This window comes from Silurus meridionalis, chromosome 27 (assembly GCF_014805685.1).
Source record: "Silurus meridionalis isolate SWU-2019-XX chromosome 27, ASM1480568v1, whole genome shotgun sequence".
Taxonomy (NCBI): Eukaryota; Metazoa; Chordata; class Actinopteri; order Siluriformes; family Siluridae; genus Silurus; species Silurus meridionalis.
The window spans coordinates 16,527,377-16,549,678 of NC_060910.1; the positions used below are offsets into that span (position 1 = coordinate 16,527,377).

The 22,302-nt window shown below is 40.5% G+C and overlaps 2 protein-coding genes across 4 annotated transcripts; one reads left to right on the forward strand and one right to left on the reverse strand.

The window, feature by feature from the left end:
- Positions 1-1,782: 1,782 nt before the first annotated feature.
- On the forward strand, positions 1,783-6,236 carry tm2d2 (TM2 domain containing 2). The gene is made up of 4 exons (XM_046841884.1): positions 1,783-2,258; positions 3,532-3,619; positions 3,922-4,043; positions 4,724-6,236. Exons 1-4 carry the CDS (start codon positions 1,888-1,890, stop codon positions 4,935-4,937), a joined length of 795 nt encoding a protein of 264 aa, XP_046697840.1. The 5' UTR covers positions 1,783-1,887; the 3' UTR covers positions 4,938-6,236.
- Positions 6,237-6,387: 151 nt separating this feature from the next.
- On the reverse strand, positions 6,388-20,319 carry htra4 (HtrA serine peptidase 4). Of its 3 annotated transcripts, none has more exons than XM_046841881.1 (9): positions 19,706-20,319; positions 15,510-15,609; positions 15,175-15,379; positions 11,078-11,272; positions 10,406-10,438; positions 9,071-9,185; positions 8,353-8,410; positions 7,839-7,934; positions 6,388-6,862 (listed from the first exon to the last, which is right to left on the reverse strand). In XM_046841881.1, the coding sequence occupies exons 1-9, from the start codon at positions 20,142-20,144 to the stop codon at positions 6,697-6,699; spliced, it is 1,407 nt and encodes a 468-aa protein (XP_046697837.1). In that variant the 5' UTR covers positions 20,145-20,319; the 3' UTR covers positions 6,388-6,696. The 3 variants fall into 3 exon arrangements, with proteins under 3 accessions (XP_046697837.1, XP_046697839.1, XP_046697838.1); XM_046841883.1 differs by lacking the exon at positions 19,706-20,319 and adding an exon at positions 15,688-15,825; XM_046841882.1 differs by lacking the exon at positions 11,078-11,272.
- Between the last annotated feature and the right edge of the window lie 1,983 nt (positions 20,320-22,302).

Consider the following 22,302-nt stretch of genomic DNA (forward strand, 5'->3'; position numbering starts at 1 on the left):
TGTGTGCATCTGTGTGTGCATTATGTGTCACAACGGACATTGTCTCAAAGCAGCGTTACAGAATTTAGGAATTCAAGTAAATGATGTGTGTTTATCCCTGTGGACAAAGCCTGAGGCGACTGTGGCAAAGAAAAACTCTCTTAGATGTAATAAGGAAGACACCTTGAGAGGAACCAGCCTCAAAAGGGGAACCCATACTCATTTGGGTGACATCAAGAGTGTGATTATAGTCTTTAAACAACACTGGAGAGTGAGAACTAACATGAGTACTGGAGTTTGTGATTATGAGTAATGTTCTTTCTACAGTCTTACACAGTCAGTTGTGGAACCAGGAGCTACTAAGCAACTCCTAAAATAGCTCAACATTTGAGATAATCATAGATCCAACACCAGCTTCTCCATGCAAGAGCCTTTAAACACTCAAAGAGGTCAAATGTCCAAACTCTACATGAAGTGAGATCCAAATGGCACTGGTACGTCTCTAATTGGTTCTTTGAATGTCCATAATATTCATGAGGTGGGACACAACCAGAGCTGGCGCAACCTCAGTATGCCTTAGGATAGGTAGAGAAACATTCCTTGTACATGCAACCCTTCAATCAAGATGATTCTGATTCTAATGAGGCTTCTGTGATGTTAAGATGAAAAGAAAAAAAAAAAAACTAAAATGATCAGTACTATCGCTACTGTTATATAGGCAGGACTGATTCTTAAATAAAATTTGGCTTGTTACTGGGATTGTTTGAATCACATGAGTTTGAGATGTATTTGATGTGAATGGGAAGTGTTTATTCTTCCTCTGTTCATCCGCTTATCATACAATACAATACAATACAATACAATACAATATTGGGATCTGTGTGTTTGGCACTTCTGAAAGTTTTTTAAGACAAGGGGATTCATTGGTAAAAGAAAATACAAGCTCAAGGGGGAAAAAACATCAATACTTGGTTCTTTTACAGAAAATGATAAAGTGGAATACATTATTACATTTGTCTGGGAAATAATGTATTAAACCTTATTTTTTGTGAATTAATAATATAAAAGAGAAATCCAGTCCATTGTAGTCTATTTAATATTAATAATGATGGCTTTTAGAAACACTGATATCGGTATCGATTATACTGGTATTTGGTATCGTTCATCCCTAAAAGCCCAGACTAATAATAACAAGAGTCGCTCTTGTTGACGTCATCAATACGCGACACATCGAAGAAACCTTGATTTGAAACGAAAACGTGTGCAAATATAGCACTTTAATTTATTTTATACCGTTAACACGTAAATTCATATCCCGACAAGCCCCAACTCTCTTTTTAATTTATTATTTTATTATTATAATGTTTTTTTATTGCCTAGTTTGCTGCGATGGCACTTTATTATCACGGGCGATAATAACAATGTATTGGGGTTTGTATTGAATTTTAGATTGATTTATTTACATTTTAATTTTAATAAGTAGCATATACATCATTGTGTGAATAATATAGTGACCTGTCCATTTTAACGTCGCCTAACAAGCGCCTTTTATTGGAAACGTGAAGCACTGGGACTGAGTGAAAATTAAAAAAATTAAATTATAATAAATAAAAAAAAAAAAATAAAAAAAAAAAATATATATATATATATATATATATATATATATATATATATATATATATATATATATAAATTTATTTACAATTTGAGATTAATTTTTTGTATTTTTTGGTAGAAAAGAAAATAGAGATAGTATTACGAGGCGCTTAATTGGAGCTGATTGGAGAATGTCGTTGTCGGTTGGTCGTCTGCACCAATCCCGTTAGAGGAGGCGGGACTTGGTGAAAAATCCCGGAAATGAAGGTGCAGACTGGCGTGTGAACTTCGAGGCTCGTTTTAGACGGCGCCATGTCTCACATCTCGGTGAATTATATTTTGTTAGGCGGACAGTTTTTCCTGCTCGCCTCGGTGTTGCTTTTGCAATGCCTGGAAGGGATTCATTCGGAGAACTCCACCATAACCGGAAGTACGGCGTCAACACCAGGGAACATCGTTACCACTATCACCACCACCACCACCACCACCACCACAACAACAACAACAGCAGCAGCAACCACTACAGAAGCAACAAAAGCTTCCATCACTACAGTCTCAGCTCTGATCACACAGCAAGCTGAAGAAAATGTCACCAATAATAACATCACAACGACAGAGCCGTCCGCCATCACGGAGCAGTATGAATACAGTCCTCCATCACCTGTGGTCCTCTGTCGCTACCTGTAAGTTGTTCATATCATCATCATGTAATATTTATTGTTTATACATTTACTACAATTTTTTAAATTAGAAATCTTTTTTTCTTGGTTTATAGTGTTTTGACCATTCATTCTGCATTAGTTTGTTTTCCGTCCAATCAAATGCTTTATACACGGCTATGTCCCGCCCACTTTTTGATCTTGGGTATCAAATGTATTGGGACGCCTGTTTTTGGTTTTCTACTTCTCCTATCCACAATATCACACGATCTTGGAGGCACACGGTTGTAGAAAATGTTTTTGGAAGGTGGTAGCATTAAAAGATATGAAGACATACAATTGGTTCGAAGAATGTCAAAGATCTTGTCTGGCATGCTCAACACTGTTGGGCTGATTTCACCTACACGAGTACCTGGCTTTCCAAACCTCTGGACGAAATCTCTGTAAGAACACCCCAGAAATCTGGTGGATCATCTTCCCAGAAGAGTTGGAGGTCTTAAGTGGAAATGGGGGACCAAATGTGGAATGGGATGTGAAACGATTTTTTATTTACAGTGTTGAAATGAGATCTACGGACAAGGCGTAACCTCCTGGCAGAGGTGACCATGTAGGTGAAACATTCTATACTAGATGTCGACCGATTAATCGTCGCCGATAGTTGGATTCTGGAACTATCCACAAAAATCATTTTTTTTCCTGGCTTTCGGTCCACTGTATTACAAGAGCGGCCTCTAGAGGCGAGTCAGTGATGTTCATTGTTTTTATGCGAGAGACTGCATGCTGCACGGAGAGTGCTTCATTTATTATCATTTCTAAATTAAATAACTCTATTTATTCATTGAATATTAAATATTAGAATAATATTGTATTATAAATATAATAACGAATATTATAATAATAAATATATTATTGGTATAATAATAGCTAATAGCTATTTTGCATGGAGGTTTATTTTTCCCGATTAATCGGTTGATTAATCGGCGAGTTCGATCCTTGGTATCGGTAAAATCCACCATCAGTCAAACCTCTTTTCTATACGCTATACTAATTAGCCTTAATGACGTCCCCATAACACCGATTTGAATCAGGTTCCGATTCGAAATCGCTCCTTTCCAATGGGTCATAAATCTTTGTAGAAAAAAGAATTCAAATCCCTTTACGAATGGTTGTTTATGCGTTTGTCGTATATGCCACATTCAGACCTGGAAACAAGGGTCGTTCCTAACCTTATATTTGTTAGAAGGCACGCTGCATTTCATGTATGTGCTGTGAAACTGTATCCTGATCATCTTTTCAGCCCTGAGGAGTTCATCTACTGCAAAGATCCTGTCGATCACGACGGAAACCTCACAGCCTTCCAGGAGCTGGGCCACGGCTGCGTGAAGGCAAGTACCCAAATATCCAAATCAGGAAAAGAGGACACACATGACTGATTTTTATTCTATATTAAAAAAATAAACAGTGCTGATTCTCGCACAAAAAATAAATAATTATAATAAATAAAAAAATCCATTCAGGTGAACTAAAGCATATAAGAATCAATCTTTTTTTAATTTATTATTATTATTTATTTTTTGCCTCAAAAATTAAATTTTGTGAATCAAAATCTCCTTTTTTTTGGGCTTGAAAATGATTGATTTATTATATATATATATTTTTTTACATAATTTACATTTTTATTGCACAGATCGGAAATCAGGGTCAGGTGTACAGAGACGTGAATCACACTCAGGTGCTGTGCACGGCGCTGGAAGGCATCGAGTGCGCCGGGCCCCGAGAATTCCTCCGAGGGAACGAACCGTGCATCAAGTACGAGAATCCCTCCTTCCATATTGCATCACCCTCTCGCATCAAACGCTATTTTTCGTCTTTCTCTAATTGAGTTGTTTATAGCAGATCTGCTGTTATAATAAACATTTATATTATTATTATTATTATTATTATTATTCACCCGAACAATAGATATATCCTTAAATATGGACAGGTGCTGCGAACGTTTCTTGCCCTATGAGCCACTTCAGCTGAGCATGTGCACTTACTTGCCACTAGAGGGAAGTCTTGTACCAGGCTGAAACCCAATTTGTAATGTCTACATATTTCCTGTTCTAGGAGATTAATCATGTGACCCTTTTCCCTTTTAGTTTAAGCAGGTTAGTTTGATTTATTTATTTTACTTTGTCATGTACTAATCCTTTGTACATAAAATAGCATTAAAAATGACTTTTTTTTAATCCAAATTTACATTATTTCCTTTGGTAGAATTCGCTTTGCATTACGAATCCAAGGTTCCACCGTCCACAGAGAGTCGCATAGAATACAGATTAACATGGCAGAGGTAGAGCTGTAACTTCCTGGAGACAGAACAGAACGTCCGGTTTTATTTAATTGCACTACAAAAGGCCTGATTAACGGTTGTCACGGTGACCCTTGCAGCCGTTATGTCATTTTTTTTCCAAGAGTGTGTATATACATCTAGATTTTATCCACAGATACACCGGTCACTACTTCATAACCACGCTGCTGTACTCGTTCTTCCTCGGCTGCTTCGGTGTCGACCGCTTCTGCCTGGGCCACACGGGTACCGCCGTTGGGAAGCTCCTCACTCTCGGCGGCCTGGGAATCTGGTGGTTCGTCGATCTTATCCTGCTCATCACCGGGGGTCTGACGCCCAGCGACGGCAGCAACTGGTGCACGTTTTACTGAGCCAACGTTTTTGTTTTTGTTTTTTTTTTTTCCCTGCTCTGATTTGTACAGAGTAAAGAGCCTGTGTATGTATGTATGTATGTATGTATGTATGTATGGTTTTGTAAATAGGAATGTCATTTACTGTGCATAAATATTCTTATCGACTTTTCCAAACATGTTGTAGTCTTCTGGGATGATGTGTATGTGTATTTAAAAAAAAAAAAAAAAAAAGTAAAGGGGGTGAATACTTATGCATTTTGCCCCCAGGAAACAAATCAATGGGGCGTAACCGTTCCAGCGATTTTTCCATGCACAATCCGGCGTTGTGGGATTTAGAAAAAAAAAAAAAAAAGAAAAACATGCAATTCTTTTATGAGAATTTAACATTTTTTATTTCCAAATCCAATGGTATTTGTTGTTTTTTGGTTTTTCATCGAGCAACATCCTGCTTTTTTTTTTTTTTTTTTAAGCCAAGTTATTCAATAATTCGGTCCGGAAAGAAAAACGGCGTCGTTCAGGACCAAGAATCGAATTTATAATAAAATAAAAAAGAATCACAATAACACAAGCAGACTGTGGAAACACAAACGTGCTGTTGGTTTAAGCAATTTTTTTTGTATGCCTGCCGCCTTTAACTTCAATATACACGATACCGACAAAAGTATTGGGACACCGGACTTTCGCAGCCGTATGCGGTTCTTCTACAACTTCTTACCGTTTTCCCTTCGCTTCTGCTACGTGACTCGAAACAAAGCCAGCTCCAGGAAGACATGCTCTACATGTGTTGGAAGTGTGTAAAGGATCTTCAGTGGCCTGCTATAGAGTTCAAACCATATTTGCACTGGAACGCTGACTCCGCGCTTTCTCACCTCACCTACATTCGTCTCAAAATCTAGTGGAACGTCTAACCAGAAGTGTGGAGGTTATTTTAACACCAAATAGGGACTAAACATTGGAATAAGATGTTCAAAAAAGCACATCAGGTGTTCACAAAATTTTTGTCTGTGTATATATATATATATATATATATATATATATATATATATATATATTTTAGGGGCAACTGATCGCAGTTGATCCGATCACAACTCACGGTTTGCCCCCAAACCGCGGAGTAATCAAAAAAATTTTTAATGATGGCGGAAGAAACATTTTTTTTTTGTTTTCTCATGCCCATATTGCTTTTGCATTCATTTTGTATCTACACAAGGCATTCACGTGTTCACATGTATTGAACAACAACGGCCACCGGAGGCGCAGGAGAACTCAAAGTTCATTTCCATGCTGTAAAATCTATAATAAATGGAAAGCAATCTATATTTGTCTTCTTCACTTTTTTTTTTTTGCTCAGAAAACCGTAATGCGATCCGAACCGTGATTTAAAAAAAAAAATTTATCTGTTGCACCATTAAACCACCGCAGAAACGTTTCCTTCCATCGTTACTTGCGATCCAGTTCACCAGCTATGTAATAAGAATAAAACCTGATTTTAATTATGCATTGTTTATACTGTATTGACGTGTCAATATTTTTGCACCAGGAAGCGCTAAAAATATAAATATATAAAAAATGCCCTCGTGTATGGATCATGTATGTTGTACAGGTATGTACACGTATGTAAGAATGTATGTAACCCTCTTCGCTACTTGCAGACATTCCTCCGTATTGCAGTGCATTGCGTTTAATACGTACAGGATTGAAAAAGCTGACAAACAGGAAGTCGTAGATCACGGTGGACGCTAATAGTGTTCGGGACCTGGCCGTGGTACGGGATCCGTCACTCCAGTTCTCCGGGAACTACTGTGAGCACGACGCTTTTGTTAACGCGCCACACCGTCACCGAGAGCGTCTCGGCCGATTGCACAGCGTGACTGACTTCGTCCGTGCTGTGAACCGACTTGCCGTTAATGCTGACGATCACATCGCGGTTCTTTAGGCCACCACTAGAGAAACGAGAAAGAGAGAGTAATTGGTTAGATGCTTAGATGTCTTGTGATGTTTCAATCACTTATTTGGAAAAAAGTGGGGGACGTAATGATAATGACATGACCTCAAACATACAGAAGTTGCGAAACTTACTGGGTCACCAGAATTTCCAGAGATATGTGGTTCTTCTCCAAACTGTTACCACAAAAATTGGAGGCGCACAATTGTATCAGACGTATATCGATGACTGGACCCCAGGCCTCTTCACCTCCCCTCCAAATCCATCTCCTTGAGATCTTCACCTCAACAGTGACCTCATGAATCTCAAACTGGGGAATGGAATCATCTCTATCCCACATGCTAATAAACAAATATCTTTACGATCTAAAGGTTAGTTTAAACATTAGGTTTTGTTTCAGGCGAACCTATGATACTGTGACCAGGGCTTTATGCAAGACCAAAGGTGAGCTTCATTGTGGCTCTGATCATGTGGTAGTCCACCATAAGGTTTTTATTGAAATCAAGTTTTTCGGTAACAATCCCAAAGCTGGTGGGCTACAGTCTAAACCTGGCTTTATGAGGTATTATTTTCAATCCCTGTCCTGGAATCGAAGGGTGATCATTTCTAGACCCCCTGGAGGCATCGCCGTACTTTAACAACCACCTTCTTTTGTTCTCCGCCTTGCTAATGCTATCGCTCAGCTCCCGAGAATTCACGCACACCGCTGACGGGCAATGAGATCCTTTTTTCTCGCCTCACGTGCCTCCGGTTGTTCGCGCCTTTTTGTCACGCCGCCAACCGTTTACGGCACATACAGCTGGAATGTTTTCATGCTGAGAAACGTGCTGTGGAGAAAAGGCCCGAAGGCACACAGCGGGACATAAATTGTGTAACGAAGCCGGGTGTGATAGCACGAGCGCGGCCTCGGGGGCCGCGGCGAAGCGGGAAAGGAACGAGAGACGAGTCGGGAAGGCCTGGACCTGTTCTGTTACCTGGAGGCAGCCGTTCCAGGGATCACCTCGTAGACGTACACTCCTGAACTGACATCTGGGAAATCGGTTTCTCTTTCTTTCAGGTTCTTGATTAAACTAGAACGAAGAAACATAAATAAATATGTTGGATACGTAGAAACACTTTACATAACAATATCTAGTTTTTTCTTCAATGCTAAGATTTCCATGCTAGCTTTTTTTTTTTACTTGCTGACACTGTACTTTTATTCCCTGATTATTGACATGGGAATTTTCAGGGATTGTTTTTGAATGAACTTCGAATTTCTTGCCAATTTCTGACAGGATTTGAGCAAGTGTTCCATTCTAATGTTTCTAAACTCGAAACGCTAGCTGTTGTATGAACCTCATGCTAGTGTAGGAGGGAAAAAAAGCGTAGCCTCGTCCAGTTGCTGATCATGTCTGAGAGTTTTTCTGGTGTTTATTTAATTTGGTATTTGGAACGATAGAAAATAAACTAGGTTCTCGAACTCGTCCGTGTCCTTTAAGAACTTACGATGGCGTCAGCTGAAACATTCTCACTCCCATGTACCGTTTCTTGGGCTGCGTGTTCCCTGGGAACAAACGGTAAGAAGATTGTATTCATTTAGTCTTTCATGATAAAACCATACAGAATATTGTGTATTTATTTATTTGCAATTATTATATTTTCTCCTTAATATCGCACAAAAAATGGACGAGGATATATGTACACTGTATGAACACAAGTTTGTGGACACTGACTATAAGATTTGTATGTGTTTTTGGACATCGCATATTTCATATTTAGTCCCTATTTCCTGCTATAATAACATAACCTTTACATTTCTGGGGTGATTTATGGAGATTCATTCAGTCATGAATGTGTTTGAAAAACTCATGTACTGATGTAGGTGATTTGAGGAGGCCTGGGGTGCAGTCAACATTAGAATTCATCCAAAAGGTGTTCAGAAGGGTTTGAGCTTTCTAGCAGGCCCTCTCAAGATCTTCCAACCAATGAAAAGCATATCTTCATGGTGCTGGCATTGTGCACAGGGGCGCCATATTGGAACAGGTTTGGGTCTCGTAGTTCAAGTAAAGATGTTTGAACTTTGTGGTAAGCACATATGGCTGAAAAAAGTCAGGTGTCCCAATAATTCTGTCCATACATATATGTATAAATATATAGAAGAAAATGAGGAAAAAATATGGCCTTTTTAATCGTTCAAGAGCAAAAAAAAAAGGTTTAAACGAACCTTTCCTTTGTCTCTCGTAGGAGTCGGCGAGGAACTGGCGTATCCGGTCCGAGGGAATCGCAAACGAGATTCCTGCCGTGACCTTCAGCGTGTTTATGCCGATGACGTCTCCATCCTTGAGACGCAATAAAAAAAATAATAATAGTCGAACAAGCAAACGGTCCGGCCTTGGGAAAACACAAAGGCCGCGGCGGGACCGCTTGTTCGAGAAATACGCCGAGACAGGAGTAGGACGTTCTTTCTAATTTAATCAGGAAAGAACAAAGTAAAACGGAACAACCTTTACCTTGGAGGCAAGTATTATACATCGATGGAAGCCGCTCTGATATGCAGCGGTATGAAAAATTGCTATTCATTAAGCTTGCATTATAAAAGAGCTGTTCTGGCCTTTTCAGACAGGTGTCTGCTGTCATCTGAACTCCTGATCCTCTGCGGCTTTATTCTAATAAATGACTCGGTGTGTGAGGGCATTTTAAAGCCCTCATGAGGGAAGTTTCATTTCTTTCAGATGCGGCTCAATATGGGAACATTAGATTTAAGTACACCATCTACTTACTGATAATACATGACAAAACAAATCTCATCTATCTATCTATCTATCTATCTATCTATCTATCTATCTATCTATCTATCTATCTATCTATCTATCTATCTATCCATCCATCCATCCATCCATCCATCCATCCATCCATCCATCCATCCATCCATCCATCCATCCATCCATCTATCTCAACTTTCAGGTAAGCATGTTACCAATCATTTACCTTCCAACACACAACCTGGCAACCCTAATGGAGTTTTGGGATGCATGGAAGATGTTTCACAGCATTGCAAACAAATAAAAAATAAATGCTACGAATGTGTCATTAAAAAAACTAGAAGCATTTTGTTTTGTTTGGCCGAATCCAGAAAGCATTTGGTGCTAAGTATCACTTATAGAAGACGAAACTTTTGGCTTAAACACGTTTATCCTCCGAATGCAGCACTCTCACGGGACAGGACGTCCTTCTTAAATTAGACTACAGTGCTGGTTTGGAACAATTTCTGCCCACTAAATGAGAGTGCTGTTTTATTGGCGATTGCAGGGGAAAAAACTAGCTGGATGGAAACACTGCCCCCGGAGCACAGAGTTGTTCTCAACCTCTCAGGATCGATAGGAGAATATAAAGCAGATGATTTATCCAGACGAGAGCAAAACATAAAAGGACGGTTATAATAAAAAGAGAGATGGGAGAGTGCGTGAGTGAATCAAAAACAGAAATGTGACCCAGGATACATGTCGAACAAAGAGAAGCGAGACAACGAGGACTCGAATAAGGGGCTAATAAGACTTACCAGATTGACAAGCGGTCCTCCGGAGTTGCCGTACTGCAAAAAAATACAAATAAAAAAATAATTTGACATTTGATTTTATATTCTTTTCATATTTTGCGTGCAAGAAACATCGGTTTACGATGCAACACACATAATATATGAACCAAAGTTTGTGGACACATTATGATGTGAACATCCCATTTCACATCTAGTCCCCCTTTGCCCCTAGAAGAACCTCCACTCTTCTGGAAAGATGTTCAACCAGTTTTTTTGGGGGGGATTTGTCCTCATTTAGATACAATTAATCCCCAAGGTGTTCAATAGGGTTGGGGTTCAGAGCTTTAGCAGACCAATCAAGATCTTCCACACACTTTCAACTCATGGAAAGCATATCTTCACGGAGCTGGCTTTGAGGCATTGTCATGCTCTGACAGGGTTGGGTTTACTTTTTTCTGTATATTGTATTCCGCAAGCTCCATCCTGGTCATCCAACTTTTGCCAACTATTGAATTATTACTGATGATCTCTGACAGCATTTCTAGGCATTTCTATGCATTTAAAACTTGACCTATTCTTGATTTTGTCAAAGAATCCTTTTAATATTGATGTATAAAACACTTGAAATCCATAGGGGGATGTGAAATTTTAGCTTGGAACACTTATGCCACATTTCTTCTTTCAGAAAAAACCTACGTTAATGATGGCATCAGTCTGGATGTACTCCATGTCGGAGTCTTGGAGGCCGAGTTCGCGGCTGCCACGCTGCGTGGTGCTGATGATGCCCGTTGTGACCGTGTTCTGCAGGGAGAACGGGCTGCCCACGGCCACCACGAACTCGCCCGGGCGCAGGTCAGAGGAGTGGCCCAGGGACAGGATGGGCACAGCCTCCTACACCGACACAAAGGGAAGCTGAGATGAAATCGATATGCATGCAATCTACTTCTGTACCAATGGGACCGGTGCAGTTATTTTAATGTCCAGTACACACCAAATAGTTTTATATAGTATATGGTCTAGTGGTTAGGATGCGGCGCTCTCACCGCTGCGGCCTGGGTTCGATCCCCGGTCAGGGAACCAACCCCAGCCATTAGGGTTGCACCAGCCTTAGTGCCGGTCCCAAGCCCAGATAAATGGGGAGGGTTGCATTAGGAAGGGCATCCAGCGTAAAAACATGTGCCCAATCAAACATGCGGATGGTCCGCTGTGGCGACTCCTGATGGGAGAAGCCGAAAGAAAGTTTATACGCTAAACAAAATTATAAATGCAACACTTTTGTTTTTGCCCTGATTTTTCATGAGCTGAACTCAAAGATCTAAGACTTATCTATGTACACAAAAGGTCTATTTCTCTCAAATATTGTTCACAGATCTGTCAAAATCTAAAGTCTACTTTGCTGAGAGAATTATATCAGATCAAGATGCTAATTAGACAGCATAATTATTGTACAGGTGTGCCTCTGGCTGGCCACTCTAAAATGTGCAGTTTTACTGTATTGGGGGTCCGGAGGGGGTTTTTGTGAGATACTGTATATGCTTGTACTCTGAAAGTTACTTTTAAAACAGCAACTGCATCTGTGATGAGCAAGTATGAAATTCGACACCGGAAAAAAGCATTTTCTCATCACAATCATATATCAAGATTTCGTTTTGCTGTAGTTTTCTTATCGCTTTTAATTGGTGTTAAATACCTAGAATTCACAAATGCCATCATTTGCACTTTTGTTTGTAAAACCCATGAAAAAAGGTTCCCAGTGTAAATCCCCAGTAAACAGACTGCATTAATAGCTCAAGTAAAAATAGAACAAAACATGTACATGTTCAAATTTTTCAGGATACAGGATGTATTTTCTCCTCCATTGTAAGTCCGATTATGTATAAATTCAGAGATTGTCAGTTTGACATGCGTGTGTTGTAGTTATTAATGACCTGGAAAAAGAAAAAATCTATTGAAAAACAAAACAACAACAAAAAAAAAAAACCACCAGCCATCTGCACTCCTGAAGTGAAAAGTCGACGGCTGCAGGAAACATGTTTCTGCCTGTCTTGCCTTGTCCGTGCCTCGTGGGGAGCATTTTTATAGTAGTAGAGAATGACACTCTCGCTTTATTACATACCCTCCTCGGGCACAACGCCACGCTCCATCCCTGCCTTTCCCTCTCCAGGGTGTCGGCAGCGACGGATCTCCTTCCATCTGCCGTGAACGCTTTGGTCCACCTCCTGAAGTGTGTGCGCTGATTGGAACTGATTACTAGTGAGTCATGTGCTGTTGCCCTGCACAAGGTTACAGTAACCTTCAATACTAGAGAATTGAATTTGAGCAGAAGCTGTGGCTATGATATTGTAAAGGCAATGCTACAGTAACATGCTACGCTGTTTTGTCTCCATGTGAAAGAGCCTAATGGAAGAAATGTTGCTTACATTTCAAATTATATATACAGTGGAACCTTGGAGCTCGCGAGGGTTAGGGACCGACCGGTCGCGAGTTACGAATTTCCGCCACCTTTTGATACGCCCCTTCCAACCCAGTAAAAACCCCAAGAACACTATACGAAATCAATTTAAATGAGTAAATAACACTATTTCAATCCATAACACTTAATTATTAGACTATTTTAACAATACTTTATGTAAATTAACAGCAATTACAATGCTTAATTAAAAAAAATAAAGTACAGGTACAGTAAAGTATGCAGTAGAGAAGTACAGAAAATACAGTACAATACAGTACAGAAAATACAGTAATGGGTACTCACTTTATATAGTATGCTGAAGTGTGTTTTAATGAGATAAACCTTGATTAGAAATGTTTAAACTAGCGTTTTGAGCAGCTCGCGGTTGCTCACAAGCCGATCTGAATGAGAGTCAACGGTCGGAATGAAAGTCGCAAGCATGCGAGGTCGCGAGCGCTAAGGCCGCGAGCTCCGAGGTTCCACTGTAAAACCCATCGAGAAATACAAGCAAGCCCGAAATATGACCATGCCAAGGAAAGGAATTCGATCTTGTTGAGATGTTTATGTGACTTCTTGTGGATTAATTCGCTGGTTCATTACTATCATTGGCTAAAAAGAGATGGGAAGTAATGAAGAACAAATACTTACTGTACCTCAGTAGATTTTTCTGTTTTTTTCTACTCTACTTCATTATGGGTTTTTTTGGACAACTTTCACTCCTTACATTTTTTACACAAATATCTGTACTTTCTACTTCTTACATTTTCACACCAGACTCATTACTTTAGTTTTAAACTATTTGGTGAAATGTCAATATTTTTTATCTACCACTGGTGTATCATTTCCGGTCTCTCACACACCACAGACGTAGGGTAGCTTACGAAGATGAGACAGAGGGTGTCTCGGAGACATTCCTGGTCACCTTTCCTTGTGTTCTATATGGTGGATGTTCAGCCTGGATACGTTCATTAGGTAACAAAATTTGAAATCCGTTTTGTATTAAGATATTAATTAGGGCTATCATAATGAACATGTTAAGAACCTGTTAACGCAAATTCATTTTAACGGCACTCGTTTTATTAACGAGCGATTAATGCCAAAATCTGCCATGATACGCACAATTAACCTGCTGGGGTCGAAAAATACGCCGGCGCGTTTTGTGGCATTTTTTTCTCATAACGCCGAAATGATCTGAAATTACTGTCTTTTTTTTGTAACATACAGAAAAGAACAACATATCTGTAAAGTATCTATTTTTATTTGTATACATTCATAATGACAACAAAACGCTGTGATTATGTGAAATAAAGACAGGGGGCGCTCTCTGTCTCTTCTTTTCACAGACGCATAAATAAAACAACCTGAATCTCAGTGAATATTTGCCTCACAGACATAATAAATATATGTATAGAAAGCTTGAAACAAATATTCTCTGATTATGTAATCCGTGTAAAGGTTTAATCCGGTTTCACATCATTAACTGTCCACCTGGAAACATGGCAAAAGTTGCTGTCCTGTTGATTTACGTCATGTAAAACACCATGTTGCGATGAATCGCAGGTTATCTCATGACAATCGTGTGATTAATCGCGATTTAATATTTTAATCGGTTGACAGCCCTAATATTAATGAGGTGAGGTCCAGTTACTAGTGTTACACTAAAACAAGTGATAGTAATGGTAGTAAAGTCAGAACAAAAACCTTTTTACTTTAACTTAAGTAAAAAAATATAGTTACTTTTACCAGAGTATTTTAAATTGTACCTAATAATCAGTCACTGATTATCAATTGTACTCATTAACCAATCACTGATTACCATTGTCCCTTATGATTAATCACAGATCACTATTGTTTGCAATGACCCGTCATTGAACACCACTATACACAGTGACCAGTCAGATATCACTATTGTTCCCAATGACCAATCACTGGTCACCAATGTACCCAAAGACCAATCACTGAACAGCAATTGTACCCAATGACTAATCATGGATCACCATTGTCCCCAAGGACCAATCACAGATCACTTTTGTAGCCAATGACCAGTCACTGATCATTAATTGTACACAATAACCAATCACTGATTCCCATTGTACCCAATAACCAATCACTGGACACTATTGTTGCCAATTACCAATTTCTGATTCATATTGTACTACATAACCAATCAATTATTCCCATTGTACCCAAAGACCAATTTCTGAACGCCATTTTAAAGCTTGATCACTGATCACCATTGTACGCATTGACTAGTCACTGATCATCAATTGTACACAGATTACCATTTGCCAAATGACCAACCACAACAGATATCTTTCCTGAACGGTATATTCCAACCTACCTCTGAGTCAATCTTAATTAGAGCAATGTCTAATTTCTGGTCCACGTCCTTGATCGTAGCATCGTAATGGACACCACTGTTTAGTTCCACTTTAATCCGCTGTTTGTTAGATAGCACGTGGGCGTTGGTGACTATCCAGCCATCTTCAGACACAATAAACCCTGAGCCAGTAGAGACCGGCATTTCCTGGTTTGTATATGGCAGTCTAAGGAAACAGGAAGCACACTTTGGCAGTTATATTGGACTCGACCAAGAACTCCATAAATGACCCCTCGGCTTTGATAAGATACTGCTGTCGACCACAGCTGTTACTTTTAATTGTGTTGTGACCTTACCTTCTGAACAGCTCCAGATGAACGACTGCAGGGGCGATCTTGTCCACTACGTCTGCTATGAAGTTGAATTTGTAGCGCATGCTGCTGGGGTTCTGGGAACCTGTTGGGGTAAAAGCACAAATTCTGACACAGGCATTACAGTTGATGAACCTTTAAAGCACAATTCCCGAGCACGTACTTCTGATAGCAGCTTGTGCTCTGATCTGCTTCTTCTTCTTTCGGGCTGCTCCCGTTAGGGGTCACCACAGTGGATCATCCGTCTCCATACTACTCTGTCCTCTACATCTGCCTCTTTGAAACCAACTACCTACATGTCTCTCACTATATCCATAAACCTCCTCTTTGGCCTTTCTCTTTTCCTCCTTCCTGGTGGCTCCATCCTCAGTCCTATAAACTTCCCCTTTCACTCTTGCAGATACCCTTTTATCACAAATTATTCCTGCCACTCTTCTCCACCGACTTCATCCTGCTTTCACTCTTTTTTCACTTCTCTAACACACTCTCCATTACTTTGCACTGTTGACCCCGGGTACCTAAACTTTTTTAACCTTTGCCACCCCCTCTCCCTGCAACCACACCACTCCACTGTCCTCCCTCTCATTTACACACATGTACTCTGTTTTACTCCTACTGACTTTCATTCCCCTTCTCTCCAGCGCATACCTCCACCTCTCCAGGCTCTTCTCCACCTGCTCCCTACTCTCACCACAAATCACAATATCATCCACAAACATCATAGTTCATGGAGATTCCTGTCTGACCTTGCCCGTCAACCTGTCCATTACCACTGCAAACAGGTAAGGGCTTAGAGCTGATCCTTGATGCAATCCAACCTCCACCTTGAACCAGTCTGTCGTTCCTACTACACACTTCACTGCTGTCACACTGTCCTCATACATGTCGTGCACCACCCCTACATACTTTTCTGCCACACCTGACTTCCTCATACAATACCAATGCAGAACAGAAAACAATCTACTGCATTGCCATGCTGCAGCCATGTCAGATGACCTTGCTCAGGACCCTGTTTCCTAATTCCAAACCTATTATTTTTTTGTTCAAATCAGGCATTTCAAACAGTAACACACTGGATGGTTGTTCAGCATTAAAATTCCACCTAAGCCATCATTAGCGCTGTACACATTGTGCATGCCCACCAGCCCATACGCAATCGTAATTGTTTTGGAGCAATAGAGCGACATGTGCAAACAAGCCCCATGTCAAAGCAGTAAAGCTGGCCCCGGGGCGCCTGCTGCACGCAAGATAGCCTACCAGAGGTGCTTTTTACCGCCTGAAATTGATGTGGGATGCTTATCTGTGCTCTTTCTGGGGTACACCGCAGGATGTAAACAGAGTGCAGATATGTTTTACGAATCCCTGCAACTTCGAGAAATGAGAAATTTGGAGCCCGGGCAGGGTTTCTGTGTTTTTGGAAAAGGTTCAACGAGTGGCACAGTGCAGTTGCGTGCCACAGGTTTTTTCCCTTTGTGTAACGCAACATGATAGAACACATGTATCACTATATACCCTGAATACGCATTTACACAGCTAGGACTGTTACTAGAAATAGTTTGATAGAACTTAAACAAGAATTGATCACCAACCAGGCATCAGTGTTTCAGGCTAACATTAACCCTAAATGAAGACCCTTAGGTTTGCATCCCACTGCTTGGGTTTTGCCCAATTAGACACTCAAAGAAACTATGTTAATGTCATCATCAACAAATATCAGGCTTTACAACAACTTAGATCAAAAATTGGCAAAATATCTGCTTGATTTTTGCTGTTATTTAAGCTTTATTCAAAACAAAGTCAATCAGGAATAGCTCCATATTGTGTTTGCATTTTTGCACTTGCAGGTGATTTGAATCTTTTAGAAAAACCTGTGGATCTGATTTGGATACCTTGTGACAATTTCATCGCATTTTTGCAAGAAAGTACCTGAATCGCAAAACCTTTGCCCAATGTTACAGGCATTTTTATAGTTCTTATGTTTGAAATTGTACAGGAACAGCTACTACTGGACCTTATTTGTGTCCTTTCCATCAAGAGACCATCATATATTCACTGCATGCTACTTTCCTTTGCCTAAGACTTTAAAAGGCGAACGTAAGGTCTTAGATGCAAGCTGTGCAACTGGGTGATTGTAAGTGTTTTCCATTTTTTTTGGTTTTTCCCTTGAACGCTGTCAGGTGCTATATTAACTAAAGGGTAGAAATGTTTTTTTTAACATGATTTCCTTTTTCTCCATCACACAATAATTCCTTTTATATGCTTTTAAATGGAACTGAAAAGACAATTATTTGTATGACTAGCGAACACTTGTGACAGGCCTAAACAAGCTCCTTTTTGTCAGTTGTGTAGCAAATCGTGACAAAAAACTATATAAACATAGACACAATGCTGTTTTCAATAGAGTAAATATTTCTCTCGAAATGAATTCTCATATAAAGACTAAGGCACAAAAAGGCACCATGACCTTGATGGTGAGATGAAGATGGATTTGGATTTTGTAATTAATAGGAACTGTTCGCTACAGCGGATTTGGTTTAGAACCGTCATGAGAACTTTTACGCTCCATCAGTGAAAAGTTGGTAACTTCTGGAAGACATTTCAATGCATGGACATTTGGCCAAACCCAAATCACGATAAGGTTCTTCACAAGGTTTTTTTTCATCATACCATCTCAGGGAGTTTGTCTCCACTGGTTCTTTATAATAAACTTCTTGATTTCTCCAATAGGTTTTTTACATACATGTTATGGACAAAAGACCTTTCCATCCCTATGTGGTTTCTTCTCCAAAGTTAGAGGAACCCAGCTGTGGATATGTTTTTTGGCATACAATTTTCTCTTCACTTGAACTTGGAGACCCAAACCTGCTCCAGCATGACAATGAAGATGCTTTACATGGGTTGTGGAAGAGCTTGAGTAACCTGCTATAGAGCTATAAACCCTATTAAACACCTTTGACAGCACCTCAGGCCTCCTCACCTTACCTACGTCAGCATAATCTCCAAACTTTACACCATAAACAGGTCAAAACACACATCACTTGTGCGTTAAAATAGTCCCACAATAGCACAATATCACAAGACTACAATATAAAGGCTGTTAGTTGTATTAAACGTAATACTATCATATATAAAACAAATTTCAGGAGAGATAAAAAATGTCTGGTCAGCATTGTTCGTTGGACCGAAAGCGATTAAAAATTCCTCTGATGTTAAAAGAGCTTCCGTAACATGGCCCCATTTTTCATCCTATTCACTTTTACAGGAATACCAATAAATCCATTATCACCTAAACACCTCCTGTTAGGTTTTCATGAGGGGCCTTGTTTTTAATTTTGCATGAAGCTGTAAAGTTCGACTCCTGCCGCAATGACACGCAAACCTCGCGGATGATGAAACCCTAAGTAGATTCATACCTAAGTGTATTTAAAGCTGATGGAAGTATATCTAAAGCAGTTTTAGGACTTCATCTTCATCAATCCTTCAAGTTTTTATCTTCCAGGCACATTTTCCAATCGTTCTTAAGCCATTTTGCCATTTTCCGGATGTCATTAGTTCCAAGGAAGCCAGGCAGTTTCCTGCCATTTCTTTTTACTGGTAAAGTGTAGGCAAAGGTTTTTGCTTAACCTCATTATTTGGTTCATACATCCGTCCGTCCCTCCATTTGTCCGTCCGTCCATCCACTTTTTGCTTAACCTCATTATTTGGTTCATCCACCCATCCATCCACCCATCCATCCATCCATTTATCCATCCAAATTTTGCTTAGCCTCATTTTTTTTTTGCCAAAAATATATCCACCTATCCATAGACTCACTTATCCATCCATCCATCCATCCATCCATCCATCCATCCATCCATCCATTCATCCAGGGGCGTAGATTACGCGGGGGACGCGGGGGACATGTCCCCCGCACTTTTTATAAAAAGTTAATTCGTCCCCCTCACTTTTTTAGTGGAGGAAAAAAAAAAAAACAGGTAACACTACACATTTCGCCCCCCCCACTTTTGAAATGATGGCTACGCCCCTGCATCCATCCATCTATCCATCCATGATTAATTATTTAAGTTGTAAATCATAATTATTCAATATTTATCATATCTGTCTTATGCTGACTTACATAATTTTATTTCATTGAAATGTATATAGAATCTGAGAGAGGAGCGCGCGCGTCACTGACTTACCGGATTCGCACGCGCCTTTTTGGATAGGAATGACAGCGGGCGCGCGGCTACGCTCGGCCTTCCGGTTCTCGGCTCTGAGGCGACACTCGCTCGGGTACGTGCGGCCGTCGCTCCCGCACACCGGTCCCGCAGCGGCGCACACGCACATGCGTGCGCGCCCCCCCTCTCCCGCCGTAACCGTCGGGACGCGCTCGCAGCGCAGGCCGTCGCCGCAGCGCGCGCGCCCCCGCTCGCCGCACGGCTCGCCCTCGCCGCCGGCGCACGTAGCGCAGCAGCGACACGCGTCTCGCGCCACGCCGAAGTAGCAGGATTTTGGGGCGGCCGGGCACCGCGACGGGTCGCACGCGCCTGGGCACTCCCGCGACGCCCTGCGCGTGACCTGAGACGCGACGACGTGCGAGACCGCGAGCAGACACGCCACCACTTTCACTTCCCACATGATATCGATAGAGTTTATTTTTTTCCTTTTTCTTCTGCAGCTAGACAGAAGGTGGTCTGATGATCATCCTCAAACAGATAAGAAGCCACAGCCTGCAGAACACACCACTCAGGAGCATCGTAGCTCCTGGATGCGTTCAGGTTTCTTCTCAACACCTCCTCCGAGCTCCAAGTGTAAGTCTGAGAAATCTGGAGCTTTTACACCCACTATGTGGCTGAGGTGTGAAAGGAGGAGCCTTTGAAGCGAGGTGCTTCAAAACATCTAGAGACTCGAAGCTTTGCTGATTGCATGTTTTTATGGAAGTTCTAAAGTGCTTTAATGCCCCTTTTTATTGTTTTTGCAGGTAATGTTTGGTGGAGATTGGTCGACATATTAGTGCTGAAAATGAGTGTTTTTCCATATTTGTGGTGACCTACTTCTCATAGTTAATTCTCCAAAACAAGGACACTGGGGTTCTACACTGATCTAAAATGTCACCAGAGAACCTATCTGGTGCAGGAATAGGTGTGTTAGTGGGTGTTCCAGGCCGGCGGTGGTGGTGGTGCGAGCTCATGTAGGCATGGTGATCTTGATGCTGCTGCTGTCCAAATACTGTCCTTGGGACCAGGAGGCTACTCCAGGTCTCCTTCTGCATTCTTGTTCCTTCTGAAGACCTTATAAACTGTTAGAACTTATCAACTAATAGGGATACATGTTGTATAGCACTAAATAAAATTGGCAACACTTCTTTTCATGATGAGGATGAAGCTGGGTGAGAGAGCGAAGGAAGAACGAGCCCAATGAGTTTAAGGTGCTAAATCAGATCGGTACGTTCGAGAGGGAGTCAATTTGTTGAATGATCAAACATGCTACTTAGAGTGTAATAAGAAGAACCATGATTCTTGACCTCAACTCGACCACGCTTCCGAAATCTAGTGTTCAACAAGTTCATAAGGATGCAATTGATCAGTTGTCCACATATACAGTAGTATGTTTAGTCTTATGGTGTATATTCTAACTGAGAATTCTTGTTTTTGAGACATTGAGGTGTTGCATCTCTTTATATCTTTTTCTAGACCTCAGTATTAAATTAATGTTGGTGTCCACCATAAAAGTGGACCCTGTTCTAATGTAGATAATAGCTTCATTTTCCGCCTATGCTTCATTTGGTGCCACAGACATCTAGCATGCAAACTATGGTAAACAGTAAAGGGGGCTGGTGTTCCAGACTTCTTCCAGACACTTTAAACCTTTCTCAATCTTCATGATCAGTAGTGGTTGCACCAGGTTGCTCATGAGCAGACCTACTAGGGCTGTTTGATCTTTTTTTTTTTTTTTTTTTGGTGTTTTTTTTCTTTCTGATTTGCACCAGTCACTTTCCCTAGCAAACTAACTCCATAACATAGTGCTCCCACCACCATGCTTCACTGGTCGGGAAGGGATTGTTCAGATTAAAAGAAAAAGTAAAAGCTTGAACTATGGGTACAAAATGAATGCACAAATCAATGTAATCTATTGCACTAAAAGTCTAGATTTATAGACTAAAAGTCTAATTCTATTATAAATCTATTATATTTGTTTTAATGATGCATAAATTCCTGTAAAAAGCTTGGAAACACCTAATGGTTTATAGTTTTTGAGACCCACATAGATGTTCCTTTCGTTTCTATGCAACAAACTAGGACATGTAATGGTATAAAGATTTAATTTGACCACCCAGACGGTTCCTTTCTCCAAACATTCAGCTTTACCATGAAATACTTTGGAGCGCTTCCCAAAGGTGTTCTCCACTAGATGGAGATTTCTTTGAGATTCAAGTGCAGTGACTGTGTGTTCTATGATCGATAACCCTCCAGACGACCTCTCGAAATAATGCTTACAGAGGTTGAACATACAATTCGTCTTATCGCCTTGTTGCACGATAAAGTCGTTTCCAATGAGACCCAGTCCAGATGAATTGCATGGTGCATGGTGAAGTATGGAATGGTAGCCATGTTGGAACCATTAAGACACCTCCATGTTTGACTGTGAGGGTTAGGCAGACTGCTAATATGTTCTCTAACACAGAAATAAAAATGTATCTCAAAAACCCAACGTGTATAACAACGTACACACATTAGCGCTTATTATTTTGTTTTGTTTTTTCCGTAAAAAGTTTAGAGAGATGGTAATCCCTGGG